We start from the raw sequence: 17,675 nt of genomic DNA, 5'->3' as shown, positions 1-17,675 counted from the left end.
CTAGGCAGGTTAGGGTAATTAGGTAAGTTATTATTTACATTTATTAACATGTAACATTGACCTCTATAGGTTAACACTTATTTAGGAGATCCTTTAACAAAAAATTAGCAACGATTGACGGAATGAATATGGATAATTTCAGACCCATGCCATGAATTAGAAGGGTAGAGTCACAAAAAAGATTCTTATTTAAAATTTAAGAAAAAAAATGTAAATAAAAACTTTTGACTATCAAAAGAAGGTTGATTGAAGAATTTCAGGGGATGAAATTAATTTATTGCTAATGTATAGAAAAGATAAATTAATTTGGGTCACTTTAGACGAGGGGTGTCAAGTTCTGTTTAGTTCCGACCCTGCTCTAACACACTAAAGCTACGTTCACACTGCACTTTTCTCCCTATAGACTTCCATTCACATGCACACGAATGCGTCAAACGGGAAATGCAAGCTTGTGTGACAAGTTTCACAGTTTGCTGTGTTGCAAAGTTCAAGCTTGGTGAATTCTGACATGCAAAATCGCATGAGTGAGACCATTCGAGGATCAAAACATGACCTCTCTGTACAGTCATTTAAAACATGGATCAATCGCTCACTTTTTAAAATATCTAATCATTTGTTCAATCCCACCTCTTTTCGCAACGCCGTACAACTGAATTTCACATGCTCAAACTCTAATGTGACCGCAGCTTTATCTGTAGGTTTCAAACAAGCCTGAAGGACTTAATTAGTAATTAATCAGGTGTGTTTTTTAGGGTTGAACTAAACTGTGTAGAGCTGCGGCCCTCCAGGAACTGAGTTTGACACCTGTGCTTTAGACCCATGTAATGCATCAAAGTGTTAAAATAGGTGCATTATTTTGATATAGTTTGGTCTGATCAGTAAACTAAATATAAATGTTATTGCATTAGATATCAAAACAAGTACATTTATTTGTAATATACAGCAGCATACTTTTTAAGCAAAAGGTTATTATTATTTTACAATGCTCAGCATATGTAAGTTCACGTCTCACAAATCTCTCTTTTAAATTCATATTTTTAATAGGAAGCTCTACAATATTATATTTGTGCATGTACATTAGATTAGTCAGTACTGAAACCAAATCTGGAGCTTATCTAACAAAATACCTTACGATAACGGCCCAAAAATGAGTACATCCAAATTTAAATGTTTTAGAAAAATATTAAGTACAAATTTAAAAATGAGGAAAAATCAATAAAAAAAAAAAAATAAATTAAAAAAAAGAAACATTTTGTCAAAATATTATAGGTTGTAAATTTTTTTTAATATTTTGCTTTAATATACTTTTATTATCTTTCAATTTCTAAATGTGTTTGGTGACTAAAATATTATTTTAATAAATATATCTGTTTAATAAATCTGTTTTGTTTAAATGCACCAGACTGTATTCACTGAGAAATAGATAAAAATATTCATTTTCAAAATTGGGTGTACTCAATTATGCTGAGCACTGTATATATATTATGCATATGTTTAATTAAATGGTTGAATGACACAAAAAGTGTATTTAATTATGATTAAAACATAAATAATTTGTGGATGTCATTTTATATGACATACAGACAGGTTTAACTTCTGTTTTACCAATACTGAAAGGTAACATTGTAATGTTTAGTAAAGCTGTTGTTTCTTCAATCAACATTACAATATCAAATTTTGTGGAGTGGTGACAAATAAAGAATCCCAATTTCACTAATTTGAGCTGCCATTCAGTATATTTTTGCAGTATATACAGTAGGTTATTATTGTTATTATTATTTTACCTTACCTTGTGTACTGTCAGCAGTCTTGTCAGCTCATGAGTGTTGTGACTGTCCAACATCCACAATTTTAAAGGGAAGCAGGAGGAAGTTTATTTGTTCGCTTCCTTTTTTAGACAAAATCTCAGCACTTACTCATAACCACAGAGCAGCACTGACAAAATCACCTTATGATTAATCTGTTTTCTGACAAAAAGCAATATATTTCTGTTGTTTGTGGAAAGCTGTGAGCCTGCTTTCTAAAGATTTTGATCATTCTGAGAACATGTAGGAAAATATATTTTCTGATTTTTCACATCAACCCACAGACCTCTATAGGTCAAAATTATACTGTTAGCCTACTAAATTTACAATATACTCAATGAATTAGTAACTTTATAAAGCAAGTATGTTGTAATAATAATCAAAAAACATTTATACCAGTGTTAAATAAAACAAGCCATTTTAATGTAGCTTATCGTGCTATTATTATCTTATTGTGCTATTATATTGTGTAACATAATTATGTTTATAAAAAATATATTATTAATACACTAGAAAGATGTCATTCATTTTCTTATCGGCTTAGTCCCTTTATTAATCAGGGGTTGCCACAGCGGAATGAGCCGCCAACTTATGCAGCACATGTTTTACGCAGCGGATACCCTTCCAGCTGCAACCCATCACTGAGAAACACCCATACACACTCATTAAGCCTACCCAATTCACCTGTTCTGCATGTCTTTGGACTTGTGAGGGAAACCGGAACACCCGGAGGAAACACACACGAACGCGGGGAGAACATGCAAACTCCACACAGAATCGCCAACTGACCCAGCCGAGGCTCGACCTAGCGACCTTGCTGTGAGGCAAAATGCGCCCCCGCGTCACCACTACAAAGATGTAAACAATTATATAGTAGTACTATATTTCCAATATAATAAACAAATTAATAAATAAAAAGTTATTATTATTATTATTATTAAGCTTATGTAATATTATTAATGACATTATTAATACACAAGGCCTAGGAAAAAAGTATTCTAGTGCTACATTTATAAACGAATAATCTAATAAATAAAAGAAGTTATTATTTATTTTTTTATCATGCTACTGTAATATTAGTAATATTATTACACAATGCCTAGGAAAATGATACCAGTACTGCATTATAATAAAATAATTATTAAATAAGAAAGCTATATGTTCTTATTATCATAATACAAACATTATTTTTGTAGCTCACCATGCTGCTGTAATATTATTTTTATTATTATTATGAATAAAACTCAAGACCTAAGACAAGTTATACAAGTACTATATATATATATATATATATATATATATATATATATATATATATATATATATAAAGGAATTAATTAATTAAATGAAACGTGCATTATTTTTATTATTATTGATTTAGACCAGGGGTCCCCAAACTTTTTAGCCCACTTTTTAGCTAATGTACCTGAGTGCAGTAAAGGTGTCAGAAAGTTTAACCTGGTGCCATAAAATCAATGTGCTGCATCTGATGACTATTGTTGTGTCTTTAATATGACAAAATCACCCCAGGGGTTGCCAAAAAATACCTGATGTATGTTATTAACATGTTAACAATGTTTCTATGAACTACTATTTTGTTCCTCTGTAGGTTGTGGGTAAAATATGGTAATCATAGGTTAATCAAATGAACTCCCCTCATTTTCCTGCAACTTTGGGAACCACTGATTTAGACAATGATGTTTGTATATGATTAAGTATATTTCTCACATTTTAATCAAAATTAAAAGAAGATATTTTTCAAAAAGTTTGGTATCTGAACAGTTGATGGTCTGAACAGTGGAAGTTCTAAGTATACACTAATTAATTCCAAGCAATCTACTCCGTTAATGGCTATATACTGTATACAGTTGAAGTCAGAATTATTAGCCCCCTTTTAAATTTTTTTCTTTTTAAAATATTTTCCAAATGATGTTTAACAGAGCAAGGAAATTTTCACAGTAGGTCTGATAATATTTTTTCTTCTGGAGAAAGTCTTATTTGTTTTAATTCGGCAAAAATAAAAGCAGTTTTTAGTTTTTTAAAAAACATTTTACTGTCAAAATTATTAGCCCCTTTAAGCTATAATATTTTTTCAATAGTCTACAAAACAAACCATCATTATACAATAACTTGCCTAATTACCATAACCTGCCTAGTTAACCTAATTAACCTAATTAAGCCTTTAAATGTCACTTTAAGCTGTATAGAAGTGTCTTGAAAAATATCTAGTAAAATATTATTTACTGTCATCATGGCAGAAATGAAATAAATCTGTTATTAGAAATGAGTTATTAAAACTATTATAATTAGAAATGTGCTGAAAAAAATCTTCTCTGTTAAACAGAAATTGGGGGAAAACAAATAAATGACGCTAATAATTAGCAGGGGGCTATTAATTTTGACATCAGCGATAAGTAAACTGCTACATTCAATACACAATTCAGAGAAATATATAAATATATCTATTCCAGTGATTTCATGTCATGTCAGGAAACATTATAAATAGAGACTTCTTGCTTTTGTTTGCGAACGCTCATTTTCCAGTGTAATATCCATTTTTTATTTTTTTAATTTGAAAAATAACTTACATAAATCTCTGTACTCAACCATACTTGACCAAGACATAGCCTTGGCATGAACACATTGCACCAAAAAAGAAAATAAAAACAAACAAAAAAACAGAGAAGGCATTTGAAATAGAACAGAACATACCTTAAACATGAGACATTATCCCACTTCAAAAAGCTTTAACAACAGCGCTAGTGTATCTTTAATGGAAATTATTGATGTATACAGAAATTATAAGCAGACTAAATGAAAATAGTCACATTGAGCAATTAACAAAACAAAACAAAAAACGTAGGAAGAGGTATAATGTCTCGCTGTATAATTCCATTCAGGCATTAAAACTATGAGTCATAAACTTCTCAGATATAAGTAGCTCTGATTATTACTAAAAAATAGAAAATGAAAAATAAATAGGTCTTGGCTTGTAAATAAACTAACAAAAATATATTAAATGACTTCTACTTTCTGGAAAAGGAAGAAATAAAAAGCAAAGGTATATCGTGTGGCAATATCATCGTCCCGATGTGCATTTCTCTGCAGACAGCATCATGCTCGGAAAAACTGTACAGCACAATACTGCCAAAGTCAGTGAGCTGCAGCGCCTCCGGTAAAAAGTGAAACTGTGGGCTCTTTAATCAGGAATACTGCAGCTCCGTAAAGATAGAAAAATCCCTGGTCGCGTTTTTCCCTTAAATTTGTCAACAACAAAGTATGATTTTACAAGGTGGAATGTTCATTCGTATTTTTTTTTCCCTTCTTTTTTTGGTCCTCATAAGACCACTGCCTAATTTCACTAAAATTCAATTCAGGGTGAAGAAGGGGATCGTCGTCGACATGCACTGTACATTTTTTTTTAATCTCCAAATATCGTCTTTATCAAAACATGCTGAGTTACTGTAAGATGTGCCCAAGCCATGTTGCCAAAAACCCTTTTCAACATGCTTGTTAAACCAATGAACTCCAAACAAATATACAGACTAAAACTAGAAGAGCTGCGCCAAACCGACAGCCTTGAAAATGAGAACTTAAAAACTGGAACAATTTCGGGGAGGGGGGTGGGGGGGATCTGACAACAGAAGTACAGAGAGCTTACCCTGGGACAAGGGAGAAGTAGAGAAACGTACAATTTGCACATCGTCTTTAGCTTCATAAGGCTTACGCCTTTACAATAATAAATCATAGACATTTATTCTTATACGTCTTTGTCACATGAACAGATTTTTTCACTGTAAATAAAATGTTAAACTCGTCATTTATCTGTAAAAATACAGTAGAGAGACCAATGAACGGTCTACAGGACAAAAAACAAGTTATTTTTTGTAGTTTTTTCAAATCACACTATAGCATTCACTCCCCATGAAAACCATGCACTAGTGAAATTTATCTTTAAAAATAATAGAAATTGTTGAAAATGGCTGATCTGGTTAGTTTTTTTTTTTTTTATTTCTTCATCATCATTTTTTTTTTCGCAAGTAGCATCTGAGAAAATTATTTTCTATTCGCTTTTTTTTTTAAGTTCAGCTAAAGTTGTGTCCATGCAACAAAAAACTCGCCATTTCTTCTTTAAGTTTCATACAGTATCAAGAAAAGGAGTTCAATTTGATCTTGAAAGATGATTCAAACCTACATATCATCTCTGTATTGATCTAGCAGGATCATGTATCTGGGGAGTGAGGTGATCATTCCCACGTCATGTTTTTTTTTGTTTGTTTGTTTGTTTGTTTTTGCGTGTACATTTCTGGGTCTGTTGGCATGGCTTGACCCAAGGAACACTGTTAGCCCATGTAGATACAAATACATCGACATTAAAAGAAACATAAATGGAAAACGAAAGTTGACGCTCCACCCCGTTGCAAAAAAAAGGGCTTCTGAAGAACTCTCGGTTCTCAGTTCAAACTCGACTCCAATGGCTTCAAATAGGATCTAAAAGCAGGAATTGTGACGTTCCTTGAGCAAAGGAGCCCGTTTCCAGCTTCGTCGCGTCCTTTCCCTCAAGAGGGCGCTCTCTGTTTTGTGCACAATATGTGCGTCGTTTTTTTGCGAGCAAAAACAGGTCCGCTTTTTTTCTCCCCTAAGAAACAAGCTTTGAACACACAACATCAAGCATGCAGTGTTTACTGGGGAACAGGACCTGTCGCCAATCTCAAACTCCACCCAATGGCTGCTACAATAACGCTAGATTTCAGGAAACTGCTACGAGCGAGCAAATGGCCCGGACCCGCTGTCCAAAGATGTCTGGGAAGCTCTTCTGGTCAACGGGGCCAAGGTTGGGTCGACCAGTGAAGATGGGGGAAACAGCTTAAACCAGCCAATAACCATGTTGGACAAGTCCAGATCATCTAACAGTATCTGAGCGGCTCCCATGAAAGATTTGTGGTCCATACGTCCATAATCTCCCCACACTATGATCTACAATGGAAAGAGAATGAAGGGCTGTCAATATTAAGTCGCACTCATAGAAAAAATCAATGATAAAGCTACAGAATAGCAGGCTTGGGTAGCTAAATTGAGTGCTCATTTAATTCTCTAATTGCATTTACTCTTTTATTTACTAATTGCTTAAATCATTTATTTAGTGAAAAAAAATTATTTATATATATATATATATATATATATATATATATATATATATATATATATATATATATATATATATATATATATATTAATAAGTGTATATAAGTGTAGTCTTTTTTTTTGTATTGTTTCGCCCTATTACTATTCAATCTGCTTGTTTTTTCCTCCCTCTGTCTGCTATTGCTTTATTTGTATAATAAAAACAAATTTATCACATGAAATATTTGAAAGACATTATATAACGTTTATATCAGTGTATTAATTTATGAATAAGATACTTTTTTATTTACAGTTGCAATGTGCCCAAGTGCACTTACATTAAAAAAATACTAACTAATTGTTTTTAAACAATACTATAGGGAAGTACTTGAATTATTTTTTTATACAGTAGTTGCTTTGGCAATACAACAACTATAGCACTGTTAGGGTTAGGGTCAGCATATATAAGTACACCCCTCACAAATCTCTCTTTTAAATTCATGTTTTTAATAGGAAGCTCTACAATATTATATTTGTGCATATACATTAGATTATTCAGTACTGAAGTCAAATCTGGAGCTTATCTAACAAAAACACCTACGATAACAGCCCAAAAACTAGTACACACAAATTTAAATGTTATAGAAAAATATTAAGTACAAATTTAAAAAGGGAAAAATCAAGAAAGCAAAAAAATTGAAATAAGTTAAAATTTTGTGGGTTGCAATTTTTTTTTTTTTGCAATATTTTGCTTGAATTTAATTATCTTTCAATTTCTAAAGATGTTTGGTGACTAATATGTTATTAATGGGGTGTACTCAAGTATGCTGAGCACTGTATACAACTCTGTATTGTAGGTTTTCTACAGATGTATATATTTTTTCTTTTCATGTTTTACTATAGTAAAAGCTAAAATATACTATGTTGTCACTATTACTTTACGATAGTTGCTAATAATATTATATGTAGTATATGTAGTACATCAGTCACGTCAAAGTTGTCAGCAAATGCTTTAAGATCAAAGAAAATCAGAAAATACGTATCTATAAAACAATAATGAAAAGCTATACATATAAAATATTGTCATATGTAATTTAATAATAGGCATAAGCTATTGACATTGACAAAAATTGTTAGTGTTGTTAATGCAGTTTGGGGGAACTGATGTAAAATTTGTATTATTATTATTATTATTATTAATATTTTTCACAAAGGTTTTTCATACTTAACTATAACTTTTAGAAACTTGCAGATGCTTTAAATTTATTTTAGTTTCATTTGAGTGCAATAACCTCCTAGGGCTTGAGTGTCTACATTCATGGACAGCACATTTTAGCTCTTAAGTGGCTACTTAAAATACTTTGAATGTGTTATATTTTATTACAGACATACGGTGTCATCCTGCAACTGTTTTACAGCATATGAAATGTCCTAAACACTATTTTTAACTGTCCAAAATGGGGAAAAAAATTGTTTTTACTCTCTGATAGTCAAAGCAAGTAAAAAAAAATTATTATATATATGCATTTTATGTCAATTCGGATCACGAGTCCACATATATGGACATAATTTTTTCTCTAAAAGAACATCATATCAAAAGATGATTACTTAGGCTTTATTCTAATTAGGTTTCAATAAGCCCAAATAGCAAAGAGAAATAAAAAAAATGCATGTAAAAAAACACCTTGGGCCTTAAGAGGTAAAAAAAAACATACTTGTAAAACCTTTCCTCCTGGAGCCTCTTCGAATGACAGCTGCTGCTGGTAAAGAGGATCCAGTGTTTTTCTTGCTACTTTTGTTTTCTTTTTGGCTATGCAGGCGCCGTTCTCCAGTAGATACACCTTTACATAAGGGGCTGGAGCAGAATAACAACAGATGGGGTTAATCGTGAGCAGCGTCTGTGAATACACCATCAGAAAGCCTCAAACCATGCTCACCTGGCAGTGCCTTTGAACCTGGTTTTCCCACTAGGCCTCGGGCTCGGATCACCTCCACCTCTAGGGCTCCTTTCTTTTCCACCATCCCGATTTGAATGTCACCTGGACATGAAGGAATCAGGGATATACCAGTTACATCTGGAGAACATTGCCGCAAGGACTAGCATTGGGGAAATATTTGTGTGAGAGTGTAACTGGATACAAAATCGCTTTCGAGAAGCATTTATCCACCTCTTTCCTACAGTACATCCCCTAATGCTTTATGAGAATTTTGTTAAACAGTAAAGAATCAGTATTTTTTCACTAGACTTTTAGAAAATAGGCTCGTTTTACAACTCTGCTAGAGTTAAACAGTTGAGTTTTACCATTTTTGTCTTGCGGGAACACTTTTAGCTTAGCATAAGTCAATGAATCGGATTAGACCATTAGCATCTTGCTCAAAAATGAGTTTTGATAGCTTTTTTTTTTATCTAAAGCTGAATCTTCTGTAGTTACTGTACATTGTGTGCTAAAACGGACAGAAAAATGAAAAGTTGCTCTATTTTCTAGGTTGATATGGCTAGGAACTAGGGATGTCCCAATCAGGTTTTTTTGTCCTCGAATTGAAGTCCGAGTCATTTGATTTTGAGTATCTACTGATACCAAAACCTGATTCGATACTTCTTTAATACATAAAGGCTCAGCTGAGACATGGGAGCTACGGATGAACTCCATATGTGTGTGGTGAACGAAACATGGGGTACATCTTATAACAGGACAAGTAGTTTGTCAGAAATCTTCTTATAAAGGGCTGGCAGAGCTTTTTTTGTGAAATAGTTGCGAGACAGAATTTTAACTCGAGGTTCTACGTTTGGTTTGGAGGTGTCTTATCAGGTTTGTTGTGTTAAATGTAGCCTTTTTCTTTCCACCAAAATATTGTCGTCATTAACTTTATAATACCTCCAGACAGCAGACATACTCGCGCTTTCCACTTCAAGCTGCTTCCGTGTTCTACTTTGCCGGCATTAGCCAATATCGTCTGTGCAACAAAGTGATGTCATGCTGCCCGCGTTGCTGTTTCAGGATGTCACGAAAGAGGTCTAACTCGGTGCCACCGCATAACTATAGATGTGTTAAAAAATGAGATAAATGCAAAAGTCCTGATCAGGAGGTCTGAAACCGCGTGATCGGGCCTGATTTCGGTTCATGTGATCGGATCTAGACATCCCTACTAGGAACTATGCTCTCGATCTGGTGTAATACTCGTGAAACCTTTTTGCCGTTCCATGGCTGCAGCAGGCACAATCATATTGCACAGTGCCTGAAATAGTCCCCAGCAAGTTTTCAATAATAAAATGATCAAAACTTTTATTAATTTTTGAGTGAGATAATGGTCTAATCTGATTCAATGATCTATGCTAAGCTAAGCTAAAAGTGATGGGCTGAATGGATTCAAAAAAGCTAAAACTCAACTGTTTACCTTAAGGCCAGTAGTACCTTTTGGCCCAACCACGGGCCGCGGCCACACAAGAAATCCTTAATTATTTACGTTTTATTTATTATCCGAGTCTGAACAATCTTTTATTTTGAAAAATCTTTTATTTTCAAAAAGACCGTATTCTCTCGCTTTCATCTCTGTTACTTGAGCGCCCAAATTTAACCCACAAGCTAGCAAAATAAGTGAGAAACAGGCGTCTTTGCAAAGTTTCTTTGTTAAGGGGAAAAGCCCCAGTGAAGGACCCGTGAACTGCCATGGAATTGATCCGCAACTCATTTGTAAACGAATCAGGTGAATCCAGCATGTTTGTGCAAGAAGATCAAATGCTGGAGATCGCAAATGATGGTGGCCTTTTAGGGGCCATTCACATATCGCGTTTTTTCTGCGCGCAAGTTCCAATGGAGGTGTGCAGCTTGCATGTGCAAGTGGCGTGACACGCTCGCGCCTTCCAGACACACCTAGTTGAATGCACTGTGAATCAAGTGACAAGAACTGACCAATCAGCTTCATACTTTATATGGAATATACACATTTCAGTAGTCTAATTATCTCAGACAAACACAGAACACCCAAACACTGCAGTGCTTTGTAATTTTCCTCCTAAATAAAACTTGTATCAGAGTTACAGCAATGTTTTGTCAGCTTGATGGTTGCCTAGCAATTCATGTAAACTCTACCCAGCCCCCTGTTGCGGTAAAATTGCCAAGTGTTGACCGTTCCATGGTGATAAAAAAAGTTGGGCACTACTGCTTTAGGCGACTTGTAAAATGAATCTTTTTTCAAAAAAAGTGGAGTGTTCATTTAAAAGGAAACTTATTAGAGTTAACAAATTATTCAGAAGAATACAAATAGCAAATTAAAACAAGTCTTTCTGCAGCAATATCACAAATGTATTTTCAACATTACTGTTCTGTACATACTGTTGCTCTAACAATTTACACTACAGATATGGATTATAAGTAGTCTAATATAATTATTTTAAGTGTTTTTTACAGTTCTTTTGAAAGAAAGTTGCCAGAGGCCAATGCAGTTAAAATGAAGTCTTCATGTGCAGAAACAGGTGGATAAACAAAGCATCGCTCACCCATAGGAGGTGTGGCTAACGTCTGTCTGCCCACCAGCTGGGCGGGGCCAAGTCCATCCAGGAAATCACTGAACTGACTGTCTGAAGAGAGTCTCACTCCAGGGAAGATCAGGCTGAGAGGAAAAACAGATTGATCAGAGGAATACTAGAGCTCTGCTTTCAGTATTGAAGCTAAAGAGACCTGTAACGTGCCATCAATTCTCAAAGAAAATCATTGATGGTAAAGATTTACAGTGGAGGTCTATGGGGTGAGATATTTGGGAGGCAAGCTTGTATGTTTATAAAATCAGTTATATTGATTCTGCAGTACAAAATGTTTGTTTGAGCTGTAAATTCATGATTGATAACTACCTGTAAAGTTGGTCATTTATTTCAAAACTAATGACATTATTCTCTGTATTTAATGATAGCAGGACACAAATGCTGTTAAATAATAATAATATTATTAATAATAATAATAATAATAATAATTATTATTATTATTATTTTAATTATTTTTTTATTATTCGTGTATTAAATAGACCTCCTGTGAAATCACTTTTTTCAAATATTACACAAGAGATGTTTAACAGAGTATTTCAGGGTATTTCCTATTACATTTTTCTTCTGGAGAAAGTCTTTAATATTTTAGTTTGGCTGGAATAATAATAATAATAAAAAAGCTAAGGTCAATATTATTAGCATTTCTTTTTTGGCTGACTACAGAACAAACCAAAAATGACTTGCCTAAATAACCAAACTTGCCTGGTTAACTTAACCTAGTTAAGCCTTTAAATTGCACTTAAATTGCAGAATACTAGCATCTTGCGAAATAACTAATAAAAAATTATGTAGCGTTGTCATGGCAAAGACAAAAGAAATTAGTTATGACAAATGAGTTATTAAATGTACTATATAAAAATGTATTGAAAAAAATCTGTTTTAAGAAGCACTTAAAATAGGAAACATTTGAGAAAGAATAAACATTTCACAGGAGGGCTAATCATTTTGCCTTCAAGTGTGTGTAGTTCACATTTTCATTATTATTATATTATCATCATCATAATTACCATATTTGTTTTTGAATGGCCATATAAAATATCTCTATATACTCTATATATTTATGAAAATACACATCTAAATTAGCCACTGAACATACAGTTGAAGTCAAAATGATTAGCCCTTCTGTGATCCAACCCCCCCAGATATTTCCCAAATGATGTTTAACAGAGCAGGGATTTTTTTTTTCACAGTATTTCCTATTATATTTTTTCTTCTGGAGAAAGTCTTAGTTGTTTTATTTCGGCTAGAATAAAAGCAGTCTTTAATTTTTTGAAAAACATTTTAAGGTCAATATTATTAGCCCCCTTAAGCAATATTTTTTTGATTATCTGCAGAACAAACCATCATTATACAATGTTTACATAATTACCCTACATTGCCTAATTCATTCAAGTTAAGCCTTTAAATGTCACTTTAAGCTGAATACTAGTATCTTGAAAAATATCTAGTCAAATATTATTTACTGTCATCATGGCAAAGATAAAAGAAATCAGTTATTAGATGAGTTATTAAAACTATTATGTTTAGAAATGTGTTGAAAAAATCTTCTCTCGTTTAACAGAAATTGGGAAAAAAATATACACATAAAAAAATGCAGAGAGATGTTTGTCAGAAGGGTTTTGCATGTGTGTGTGCTGTCACTCACTTTCCCTCAGAGCTGTAGCTGTTCATGCTGCCGTCAGTGGATTCTCGGCTGGCTTGTCTTGTCATTCGGCTCCTCATCTCCACAGCCAGTCCCGTCTCTGTGCTCCTCTGGATGGTGCTGCGCAGCTTCTTCCCTCCTGCTTCTACAGAAACACACACAGACGAGAGACACCGAGACTGTCAGTCAATCAGGTTTCTGCACATTGCCAACACAAACTAAACACTGACAGCTGATGTTCTGTTCATCTGGATGCTGTGAAAATAAACGTCCAGACACACGTGCTTCTGCTCCCACAGGATGGACTGAATTCAACAGCATTTCTTGTTTTAGATACAGAGCGTTGTTTCTATATCTGGCCTATAGACATGTACAGAGTGTGATTTGACGTGACGGCTTACGCAGGTGCACTCAACCACACTTAAAGCCTCCATGAAATAAAAGTAGGCTATTTTTAATGTCACTTTTGTAATGAAACTGAAACCTACTCTCTCTTTTTTTGAGGACATTGTTACTTGTTTGGGGGTGGGGCAACATGTCAATCACAATAGATCAACCAATAGCAAGCTGTGAACATCCAAACAATTAGATATACATCAGAGTAGAGAAGAAAAATGATTGCAACTTACATTTTAAGAAGCAATATATGTAATTTTCATGACTAGAGGCTGCACGTTCACAACATAAAAAGGAAGAGTTTGATGATGCTATGACTGAGTGTGGAATCATGGGAGTTGTAGTCTTTAGTACATCGTAAGGGAGTCCTGCTGAAATCATGCTGTCAATATTAAAATCAATTTAATACGCAGAGTTCAAGTAAGCCCAAGGGTGTAGAATAAGCATGGACAGAGGGGACGTGTCCCCACCAATATCCACTGATTATTGAAATACATGTATAAATGGATATATACAGTTGAAGTCAGAATTATTAGCCCCCCCCCCCCTCCTCCTCAATTATTCGCCCGCTTAAGAGAAGAGATTTTTTTTTCAACACATTTCTAAACATAATAGTTTTAATAACTCATCTAATAACTGATTTATTTTATCTTTACCATGATGACAGTAAATAATATTTGACTAGATATTTTTCAAGACACTTCTATACAGCTTAAAGTGATATTTAAAGGTTTAACGAGGTTAATTAGGTTAACTAGGCAGGTTAGGGTAATTATGCAAGTTATTGTATAATGATGATTTGTTCTGTAGACAATTGAAAAAAAAGGTAACTTAAAGGGGCTAATCATTTTGACCTTAAAATGTTTTTTAAAAAAATGTAAAACTGCTTTTATTCTAGCTGAAATAAAGCAAATAAGACTTTCTCCAGAAGGAAAAATATTATCAGATATACTGTGAAAATTTCCTTGCTCTGTTAAACATCCTTTAGGAAATATTTAGGAAAAAGAATAAACAATTCAAAGGGGGGCTAATAATTCTGACTTCAACTGTACTTGCAAAAATGTGTTCAGATGCAGCGCTAAGTGATTATGCACATATAAACCCTTAATAAACGGAAGTCTTTATTAATTGAGCTTTAACTTTACATTTAGGGGGGAAAGCAAACAAAAGCAAATCTACGCACTTGAGTAAGCCATTCATAAGTTGAGACTGGCACTTTCAAAACACTCAGAACTTATCTAGTGCTGCTAATAGAGGAGATATTGCATATTAATTACTCATGCTAGTGGGTTACATTTTGCTTTTATTAGGTCAGTCCACTGCATGCTTTTATTACCTAGTAACCAACGTCTTTTGCGGTTGGATCCGGGAACAGCAATGTTAAATTCTAACATCAGATCAATTGTGTCTTGAGGCGGGCTCATTGAGAAGTGATGCAAACATCTGTCATTATTGAAGAATGGCTATGTTGATGTTACTGAGTACGTTTACATGGACATCAATACTTTGGTTTTAACACAATTAAGACAACACTCTGATTAAGAGTCTACCATGTAAATAGCGATTTTTTATTAATTTAATCCGATTAAGGTCATAATCGAACTAAAGAGAATTAAGACATGTGGAGTATGCCGATTTTAGGGGCATTACTGAAGTGCAGTACAGACATGTAAACACCGCAGTCAAACTATTACAGTCATGTAGGACTTTTTGCCACTTTTTGCGACAGGATAGTCTACACACACGCACACACACACACACACACACACACAGACACGCACACGCACGCACACGCACGCACACGCACACACACGCACGCACACGCACACACACACACACGGCTGTTTGACACTCTTTGCATCTACCGAGTGCAGACCACAGACACATGCATCGTGAAATGCTGAGGTTTTTATTCTTCCACTGAGCATGCGGTATGAACTTCCATTAAAACAACACTCTTCCAGCAGTTCATAGTTGCATCCAATATCTCGTTTGTCACGGGGGGCATGCATGAAATGTTCCCGAATGAAAGTGAAAGTGCCAAACTGCAGTTTAAGTCGACAAATTATAATGAAACACCCGAATTTACACGAAACTCTGGAGGAAATGTGGATAGCACGGTGACACGATGACATTAATCGAATTGTGCTATAATGGTAAAAGGGGATAATGAAAGGAACATTCAAAAAGCAACTCATGTAAATGCCTTAATCTTATTATTGTCTTAATTAGATTAAGGCAAATAATTTGATTACTGATGTCCATGTAAACGCAGTCAATATCATCGATAAATAGGTTTCTGCGTAACTTTTTAATGTATTCCGGCTCTGGGTAGAAAGTGCTGCTCCATCTGAATGCACTTGCTGGATGGAGGTTTACTAGAAACTCCTTTGCTAAACAAAATACCCATGAAAATACTCTTCAATGAATTGATTAACTATCCCTGTTGCAATGCAGTCTGCCACCCATAAGATGCCTACAGTTCAAATAATGACTTGTTTATTCCAATTATTATGATTGATTGCACATTATCGCCTTTAATCATACTGCTGTTGCCGCCACTTTATAAAAGCAATAAGTCACTTGAGGCTAAAATCACTGTAAAGCACGTCCTTATTGCTTTATTTAACTTGACATGCAGAACTGATGCCCATGCTGTTCTTTTGCTGGCAGATAGAAACGCAGAAATGGTGATGCTCTGAATGCAGAACAGAAGTGAAGGCTACAGGAAGCAGACATGGCTGTGCTGCTGAGATTGAACCATTCACGCACACCAGGCTGGAGTTTCTTTCATTCAATGTCGTCCGCCTCCGCTTACGGCCCTGAGATGTTGCTGAACATAAGTGAGTGACGAACATATTGACGGATGTGAGTGTCCTTTTTTGTACTATAATGGTTCAGTTGTATTAAAGGATGAGCTTGAGCAAGACGTGAAACTATGTTGCACGATGTCAAAAGACTTAGACTGTCCGTAAAATTAAAAAGTCATCATGTCATCAAGATCATGTCTTAAAGGAAAAAGAAAGCAAGAGAAGAATGTGTCCAGGTTTAGGTCACATTTTAAACCAAACAAAATAACAATATAAATAAATATATACTGAATAAATACATAAATAAATACTTTTTCAAGCCTGAAAACTGAAATAAATGTTTATTTTTAGGGTCATGCATTGTAACTAACTTTAAGTCAATTTTTTTCTTAAAATTATTTAGTTTAGAGTAATCAAGCAAATAAATGAATGAATAAATATTGAGGAACAATATAAGTTTGCATTTAAATTTTTTGACAATTACGCACATTTATGTTAAATAAAATAAATAAAATTAATAATAATACTAATAATAAAGTAATAAGTAAAAATACAGCATTAAAAATAAATTATCAGTACATAAATACATTTAAATTAATAAATTAAACAGACAATAATAAAATATTAATTAAATGAATAGAAATAAAAAAGTATTCATCAATTAGCAATAAATAAATACATTTAAATGAATAAATAAATTGACAATAAAAAATAATTGTTAATTACTTTACACAATATAACATTAGTAATTTGTTTAGTACAATAACAATATAAATCCTTAATGTAAAATCCATTCTGGTAAACTATAGGAGAAATGTGTTTTCTTTCAGCAAAATATAATTATTATTTCACTTTTTTTTCTTAAAATTAATTTGTTTAGTGCAATCACGCAATCAAGCAAACAACAACAACAACAAAAAATAAATAAATAAATAAATAAATAAATAAATAAATAAATAAATAAATAAATAAATAAATAAAATATTGAGAATCAGTATATTTTTGCATTGCCATTTTTTAAAATAATAAGCACATTTCTTCAAAAACTTAAATAAAAGCAACAACAACAATAATAATAATAAACAACAAATAATGATAATAATAGTAATAATAATTAATAACAATAAACAATAAGTAATAACAATAAATAATAATAATAAACAATAAGTAATAATAATAATAATAAAGTAATAAGTCAAAACAAAACATTAGCAATAAATAAATACATTTAAATGAATAAATAAATTGACAATAATAAATCATTGTTAATTACTTTACACAATATAACATTAGTAATTTGTTTAGTACAATAACAATATAAATCCTTAATGTAAAATCCATTCTGGAAAACTATAGGA

The 17,675-nt window shown here is 33.2% G+C and overlaps 1 protein-coding gene across 2 annotated transcripts in view; it reads right to left on the bottom strand.

Moving 5' to 3' along the window:
• Positions 1-4,338: 4,338 nt before the first annotated feature.
• rims2a (regulating synaptic membrane exocytosis 2a) overlaps positions 4,339-17,675 on the bottom strand; it is a 290,481-nt gene continuing 277,144 nt past the window's right edge. For both annotated transcript variants that reach the window (XM_056475706.1, XM_056475705.1), the window contains 5 exons: positions 13,115-13,256; positions 11,428-11,540; positions 8,867-8,968; positions 8,645-8,784; positions 4,339-6,782 (listed from right to left, as the gene is read on the bottom strand). In XM_056475706.1, coding sequence (XP_056331681.1) covers positions 6,567-6,782; positions 8,645-8,784; positions 8,867-8,968; positions 11,428-11,540; positions 13,115-13,256 — 713 coding nt within the window. In that variant the 3' untranslated portion in view covers positions 4,339-6,566. The remainder of the gene's footprint in view (positions 6,783-8,644; positions 8,785-8,866; positions 8,969-11,427; positions 11,541-13,114; positions 13,257-17,675) is intronic.

Source organism: Danio aesculapii, chromosome 16, assembly GCF_903798145.1.
Source record: "Danio aesculapii chromosome 16, fDanAes4.1, whole genome shotgun sequence".
NCBI lineage: Eukaryota > Metazoa > Chordata > Actinopteri > Cypriniformes > Danionidae > Danio > Danio aesculapii.
The sequence above is the reverse complement of the archived record's forward strand: the minus strand, read 5'-3'. Positions and strand labels throughout refer to the sequence as shown.